General features: G+C 58.3%; 1 protein-coding gene across 1 annotated transcript in view; it reads left to right on the forward strand.

Moving 5' to 3' along the window:
• The window catches only part of SLC1A7 (solute carrier family 1 member 7), a 44,440-nt gene extending 37,280 nt beyond the window's left edge, over positions 1–7,160 (forward strand). The window contains exons 6-11 of the mRNA XM_032302039.1: positions 581–680; positions 1,449–1,682; positions 3,794–3,988; positions 4,788–4,922; positions 5,362–5,464; positions 6,071–7,160. Of these exons, the coding sequence (XP_032157930.1) occupies positions 581–680; positions 1,449–1,682; positions 3,794–3,988; positions 4,788–4,922; positions 5,362–5,464; positions 6,071–6,289 (986 nt within the window). The 3' untranslated portion in view covers positions 6,290–7,160. The remainder of the gene's footprint in view (positions 1–580; positions 681–1,448; positions 1,683–3,793; positions 3,989–4,787; positions 4,923–5,361; positions 5,465–6,070) is intronic.
• Positions 7,161–7,870: the final 710 nt, after the last annotated feature.

Below are 7,870 nucleotides of genomic sequence, written 5' to 3' on the forward strand. Positions count from 1 at the left end.
TTATAATAAGTGATATAAATAGATCAGAAAGAGATGAGACAGAGCAGAACAGGGAATGTGCTGAGGGGCCTGGCGGGTCTTCAGGCCGTGTGCAGAGCTGGGCGGCCAGTGTTTCAGGCACCAGGTCCTACGTCGGCAAAGGCCCTGCGTCAATGAGAAGCTTGATGTATTCTAGAAACACAAGGAAGGCCGATGATGCCAGAGCATAGTGAGGAGGTGAAAAATAGCTCCAGGTGGAGGTGGGAGGTGTGGACAGGGGTCAGATGCATTGGGTCCTGGAGCAGCAGGGAACTTGGTGATGGTCTGAGGGCTCAGGGAGCCAGTGGGAGGTGTTTGGCAGGGAGCCTTTTTATGGAAGAGAGGAGGATGAGAGGAGATTCCTGGTCCAGTGGTGGAGACTGAGGAGAAGGAAGGGAGAGGTGGCGGGAAGCACTGGTATGTCAAAGGCTGCTGGGAAGTTGGCCGAGGCCTGCAGGCTCCATGCACATGTGGCTCTGTCCCCACTCTGCCACCAGTGTGTGCGGGTGCACCTCTGCATCTGTGGAATCCATGATAAGTTTGTGTGTTCCTGCCCCTGCAGGCATCATGCTGGGCCGTATGGGTGAAAACGGAGCCCCTCTAGTCAGCTTTTGCCAGTGCCTCAATGAGTCTGTCATGAAGATTGTAGCAGTGGCTGTGTGGTAAGCCTCATGGGGGCAGGAGCGCCCTCTTCTGCCTTCACCCCACCCCCTTCCAGCCCTGCCTTGTGCCCACGGAGGGGCACACAGTCCCTTCCTCTGCTCTCCTAATGTAAGCAGAAAGCTACCCAGGAGGCTCAGGCCTGGCCTATGGCCTCCAGAGCTAACACATTTTCCGTCAGATTCCACCCCCCACCCCCCCACCCCCAGCAGCCCTGACCAGGCCTCGTTCCAGCTCTGGCCCTGTCCTTTCTGGCCTAGTCAGGCCCATTGGGAGAAAGTTCCAAGCAAATCGTGGCCCTGCTCTCCTGGCCCAGTTTCCCCATCACATGGAGTCTCATCAGCTCAGCTTTTAGAGAAGGGGAACACTGGAAGCAAGAACCAGCTGCTGCTCTTGGTTCAGAGCTCAGGACTTAGGAATCTTCTAGTCCAACCGTTCAGATGGGGAAATGCAGAGGCCTGCCGGAGGTCATGCATGAAGTCTGTGGCACTGCTGGGTTGGAAGGAAGGCCTGCTGAGGGCAGGGCACTCCTCAAAGGCCTAGACAGGAAGGCACAGAGGCCAGAAGTTGTGCAGGGCTGGGCTGGTTGAGGGTCAGGGTACAAATGACGCTATTTGCTGGGCATGTTGGTACACAGTCTCATTCGGTCCTCACGGGAGCCCCAGGAGGCTCAGGGGGCCCTGGGCCAGGAAGCGATGTGGTGCCGAGGCTGCCTGGGACCCCTGCCTGCCTGGCCCTGAGCTGGCTGCCGGTCCACACCCTGCCCCCAGGTACTTCCCCTTCGGCATCGTGTTCCTCATCGCTGGCAAGATCCTGGAGATGGACGACCCAACGGCCGTCAGAAAGAAGCTGGGCTTCTATGCCATCACCGTGGTGTGTGGGCTGGTGGTCCACGGCCTCTTCATCCTGCCCCTGCTTTACTTCTTCATTACCAGAAAGAACCCCATTGTGTTCATCCGCGGCGTCCTCCAGGCCCTGCTTATCGCACTGGCCACCTCCTCCAGGTAGCCCCGAGGGATGGGCAGGGTAGGGGATGGCAGTGGCTGAACTCTGTTCATCTGTCCAGCCATCACATGTCCATAGCCATGGAACCATGGCAAGTGTCCGTACGGCCCACTCCACAAACTTGGAGGTACCTATGGTAATGAGACCGATTCCTTTTTTTTAAGATTTTATTTATTTATTTGACAGACAGAGATCACAAGCAGGCAGAGAAGCAGGCAGAGAGAGGGGGAAGCAGGCTCCCCACTGAGCAGAGAGCCTGATGCGGGGCTCAATCCCATGAGATCATGACCTGAGTAGAAGGCAGAGGCCCAAGCCACTGAGCCACCCAGGCGCCCCGAGACCGATTCTTTAAGTGGATTGCTTGAGGTCCCACCTGCCCACTGAGAGGCAGAAACCCCTTATTGCCTCTTAACGCCTTTCCCTCCCCTACTACCTGCATCTCTAAGACCTATTCAGTCCAGGTGGGTGTGGCTTCCGCAGAGCTGGGGTTGGGACAGCTGAAGAAGGATGAAGCTACATTTGTGTCTCCTGTTGCTCCTGTTGGAGTAGGGCCCCGCATTTTTTAGGGACTTGGCCCATCCACAGCCACGGGGACACCCTGGTGGGATGCCCTTTCACAACATGGACAGTGTCACTAGCCAGTGGGGATTGGAATCACGGTTCCATCACCCACTGGCTGTATGGCTGTGGGCAAGTCACTTGAGCTCCCTCGGCATCCATTCCCTCACTCAGAGATTGGGGCTTATGGTAACCCCTGCCTTGTAGGGTTGCTGTGGGAATGAGTGGAGATAATCCGCCACAGGGCAAGAAGGCTGGTCTGGGCTAGATGAGATAGCACCTACTCTCCAGGGTCCCAGCCCACAATGGAGCCCAGAGGGTGGAAGTCATGCAAAACCGTTGTCTACATTGCAGGAGAAAGTGATCTATACTCCATGAAGAAGGGGTGGTTTTCCCCACAGCAAATGTCCTAGCTAAGTCACCTAAGCTGGGGCCTGTGTCTCTCTGGAGCTAAAGTCTAGCTCTTCCTTCTAGCTCTTATTGCCTTCTCTTCTCTGGGCCTCACCTTCCCAGTCTGTCAAATGGGAACGAAGGCTACCACAGAGCTCCTTCCTCAACAGCCACATGACCCCTCCCTTGGCAGCTGAAGCACCTCAGGAAGCACTGAGGAGGAGCACAGCCCCAGGGAGGAGCCCCAGAAGCCTCATCCAGGAACCTCCATGCAGGGCAGGGCCAGGAGGCAGAAAGGAAAGACCAAGTCCCAAGTGGCTGCCAGCCCCCAGGCCATAGGCCACAGGCCAAGCCCTGCTGCAGTCAGGAGCCCTGGACCATCTCCTGCTTGGCAGGAGCCACAGCCTCGGGCCCAGCACACTGAGAAGTGGACATGGGCCCCCAGGCAGTGGCCTGTGGCAGAGGAAGGGCCCTGGGGCCACACCAACCTGAGTGTTCATCTCAGCACAGCCACCAGGAGCTCTAGTCGCAAACACGAGAACAGCAGTCACAGGGGCCTCTGCTGCCTGCATGCTTGCAAAGTCCCGGACACTGTTCGAAGCGCTTTCTCCTTGAACCACCCTAATAGTGCTGTGATCTAGATATCGTGTGGGACAGGGAGACTAAGGCACACACAGGTTGAGGAAGCTACCAGAGCCACTTGGCTAGTGGGCGGCTGGAATCGAAATCCAGCAAGTGGCCACTTCATGTAAACGTGGCACAGCGCTGTGATTCCGAGTCAGCCCCTTGTGTCCTTTGGACTTGTTTCTTCATCTGTGAGACAGTCTCAAAAGCCGTCTCTAACAGGAAGCCGAGAGGACCGGAGGAGTGTGTAAAGCACAAGCCTGGCACGTAGTAGGTGCTCTGCTGGTGGTAACTCCTTTCCCAACCCTTGCCTTCAGTGGGGGTCTCTTGGGCGTTAGGCCTAGGCAGGCCCGGCTGGGCCACTGATCACACACTCCCCAAGGATGCCACTTGAGACCACTGCAAAGCTCCTTCAGCCTCTTCTCCCCAGTGATGGGCAGGCTGCCTGGGTTGGGGGCAAGATTCCTGCCCCGGCAGGAAGGCAGCCCAGAGGCCCCAGAGGAGGGTGGTGGGTAGACACTGGGCCCTCTGCCCACAGCTCAGCCACACTGCCCATCACCTTCAAGTGCCTGCTGGAGAACAACCACATTGACCGGCGCATTGCCCGCTTTGTGCTGCCTGTGGGCGCCACCATCAACATGGACGGCACCGCACTCTACGAGGCCGTGGCTGCCATCTTCATTGCCCAGGTCAACAACTATGAGCTGGATTTCGGCCAGATCATCACCATCAGGTACACACCTGACACCCATACCCAGTGTGGACTGGTGGGGGAGAGGAGGGCATTGGAAGGGCCTTCAGGATCCTTGAGCTCCCAGATCTGGAGGGGGGTCTCTGAGGTGCAGAGTAGGGAAGACATTTGTTCCAAGCCACATAGCAAGTCAGTGCTGTGGCTGACACGTGACCTGGTGCCAGTGACTCAGGGCTCCTTCTCCAGCAGCGCCCTGCAGAGGAGGAGCTCTGAGCAGGCTGGGAAGCTGAGGCCCAGAAGAGGTCCTGCAGTCTGGACATGCAGGGCAGAGAGGGGGCTGCAGGCAGGCACAGGGCAAGCAGAGGCTAGGGACGGGATGAGGGACTGCTAGTGTGGCCGGAACTGAGGGAGGGGTGCTGGGGTGAGGGGCAGGGGCTGTGGGGAAGGCCTTGCGTGTCAGCCCGAGGACACAAGTCTGGCCCTGGGAACCAGGCCCCAGAGGGAGGCTGGGCAGAGAGCTATGTGCTGGTTGACCTGACTCTCTGGTCAGCTTCCTGGACCCCTACAGAGGCAGTGGCTCCAGGCACAGGCTTCTCCACAAACTCCTCAGGAGGTTCTGCTGAGGCCCTGGATGGAGGCCATTGGGCCAGAGGACCTTGAGCAGGGCCACGCCCCACCCCTCCACCGCGAGAACTTCCCACTGTGGCTTCCCTAACAAACCCTGCCCCATATGGCTGTCCCCAGAGGCCCTGGCATTCTGGCTTTCTTCTTGGGGCCAGGGCCCCAGCAGCGAGGCCTGCCCCTCTTGCTCCTCCTCTTCCTCTCCCTGCCCCTCCTGCAGCATCACGGCCACTGCGGCCAGCATCGGGGCAGCTGGCATCCCCCAGGCTGGGCTCGTCACCATGGTCATCGTGCTTACCTCTGTGGGACTGCCCACTGACGACATCACCCTCATCATCGCTGTCGACTGGGCTCTGTGAGTGAGGTTCACCTGCCCCACCCCTTAGGCAGCCCAGGGAACGGCCGTGGTGTGGCCTAGTGGGGGTGCCTTGCTCACGGACACCAGCCCGGCTACATAACTTGTGGGGCCCAGTGTTAAAACTGAAAATGTGCCTATCCCTGTTCAAAAAGGATAAGGAACTTCCACAGGGTGGGAGTTGAGCATTAGACCCAGCCCAGGCCCTTCTAAGCATGGGCACGGTGATGTGCCCATTGAAGACAGCCGTGGGTCAACCTGCTCAGGCACAGCCCCCCGGGGGGCTGGTAGGTTCAAGAGGACTAGAAAGTCACCTTGCTGTGGGCTCTGGCCTGGCTGCTGGCCGCCAGTGCTGCCAGGGTGAGCACTGCCCTCCACCAGCAACCCCTAGGGAAAAAAAGAAAGTAGTCTCTGCTCACTGGCCACTTTGGCTCGCTAGGGACCGCTTCCGCACCATGATTAACGTGCTGGGGGATGCACTGGCCGCAGGGATCATGGCCCACATCTGCCGGAAGGACTTCACTCAGGACACAGGCACTGAGGTGAGAGTAGAGCCTCCCCCAACCCACCCTCCTACTACCCCACCCTCCTACCCTCCCCACCCCCACTGAGAGGGCAGAGCTGGGTTGGAGGCAGGGCCTCAGAGCAGCCTTCTGCCCAGCCCTCTGGCCTTGGTCTCTGTATGGGGGTGACTGAGTCCTCTAGCAGCTGCTTGCTGAGCCCTCACTGTGGTGGTAGATCATAGGAGGAGCCGAGGGGAACAAAGGAAGAGAGAGCCCTGCCCTCAGGGAGCCTGGACCCTTGTGGGGAGGTGGTATTTGTCCACCAACCAGCTTCATTTGGGCGGCACAGGGCTTTGTGGTTCTCAGGGCTCCTTCCGTAACTCTGTGGAGCAGGCTAGCCCACTCCATGGGGGGTCAGGCAGGGGAGCCACCGACTCCCTTGCTGGACTGTGTGGTCCCTCAGAAGGAAGGCTCAGAAGGAAGCAGGACAGAGTGGAACTGGGGCCCAGAGAGGGCCTGGGTGACCTCTCAAGGTCCCACAGCTCATCTGTAGGAAAACCAATCACATGGTTTGCTCATTCCATCCACCCCAGCATCTAACCTCACTTCTTCCTGCTGCTACCGAGGCCTGTTTCCCCTCCCCAGAAACTGCTGCCCTGTGAGACCAAGCCTGTGAGCCTCCAGGAGATTGTGGCAACCCAGCAGAATGGCTGTGTGAAGAGCGTGGCTGAGGCCTCAGAGCTGACTCTGGGCCCCACCTGTCCCCACCATGTCCCCGTCCAGGTGGAACAGGACGAGGAGTCAGCTACCACCTGTCCAGACCACTGCACCATTGAGATTAGTGAGCTTGAGACCAACGTCTGAGCCTGCAGGGCTGCGGGGGCCCGGGGAGGCCTCCAGGCTTGGGGCCAAGGGCAGGATCTCAACATACCTACTTTTCTGAGCACCTGATGGGAGCCAGGCTCACACACTCTTCCCACTCTCGAGAGGTCAGAATTAGCTCCACTCTTCAGACAACGGAGGCTCAGAAGGGCAACACTGTAAGTGGGAGCCTTCCCTGGAGAATGAAGAGGCAGCATGGCTCAAGCCCTGGCTGTGACATGTCTACTGTGATGACCTAGGAGGGCAGCAGGCAGGGGCTATCTGGGCCCACTTTCCAGATCACACGGTTAAGGCTCTGTGAGCTTAAAACACTTGCCCCAGGTCTCTGAGCAAATAGTGCCAGGGCCAGGACTCTAACTCAAGTCTTTCAAGCCTTGGCCACTCCTTCCCAGAGGATGGGGGCCTGCAGGGCCAGAGGCGAAGGGTCTCTGCCCCACCTCCAGAAACTCTGCCACTGCCTTCAGTTTATGAAGACACAAGAGTAGTCCGGTTCTGCCCCAGCTGTGTCCCTGCCCAGGCCCATCCCCCTCCCTGCCCCGCAACACATGTCTTCCGACACACAGCTCTCCCCGAGGATGGCCCAACCCAAGGCCAAGTCCCACTGCCTGCCACGTGCCACAGCCCATCCCACCAGCTGTCTCTCACAAAACTCAGCTGATGTGGAGAGGGGATGTCTTCAGAAGAGCCACAGAGACCCTTAGAATCATCTGGGCCAGCTTCCCACGGGTTAGGTGGGCCAGCCAGGACTAGGGAGGTAGGTTGGCCTGGGATGCTTTGGTCAAGCTGCCCCTGGGACCCTGGGGTCAGCCCTCTGATGAAGCAGTGTTAGATTTTCTACTCCTTTCTGTTTGCAAATTCATGATAACTAAATAAAGGTATTTTGTTTTTCAAGTCTTGTGGGCGTAGCGACCATACCATGGCCAGCATTTCTTTATTGGGCTAATATCAGCTTGTCGCTGTGCAGACTGGCCCGACTGGGCAGCCAGTGTATGGTCAGACCTGTCCCTGCAGCCAAAGGATAGACAGGTCTAGCTGGCCTGGCAGCAGACAGGCCTGCCCAGGGAAGCCAGAGAGCAAATGAGCCTGTCCTGGGGGCTGGAATGAAGCCAGGCCTGTCTGAGCTGTCATATGCAAGAGGCAGAGTATGGTTTCCCCAGGGGGCCTGGCTCCACAGCCATAGTGTGGACAGACCACAGAGAACAGTCCCCACAAGAGAGACAAATTTCCCCAAATAGTCTGGCTCCCTTTGGTGAATGCTTTGCTTTCAGGAGGGGACGTGCCCAAAGACATTTCCAGACTCTATCCCTCATTCTCCTCAGCCCTAGGAGGCCTCCAGGAGGCTCACAGGGGACATGGAAGAGCCCCAGCCACACAGCCTGTTCTGAATGTGCTCTGGGGAGAAGATGCAGCTTTGGGGTCTTGCACAGAGGAACCCCCAGGAGACCCTGAAATGGGGGGTGGGGATGGGCATTCCAAAGTCCCTCAGAGACTCAGCAGGGCACTTGCCCTCGCACCTCCTGGTCCTAAACTATTTCCTATCCTCCTCCCAGGCCTGTAGTCTGA

Source organism: Mustela erminea, chromosome 10 (genome assembly GCF_009829155.1).
Source record: "Mustela erminea isolate mMusErm1 chromosome 10, mMusErm1.Pri, whole genome shotgun sequence".
Classification (NCBI taxonomy): domain Eukaryota; kingdom Metazoa; phylum Chordata; class Mammalia; order Carnivora; family Mustelidae; genus Mustela; species Mustela erminea.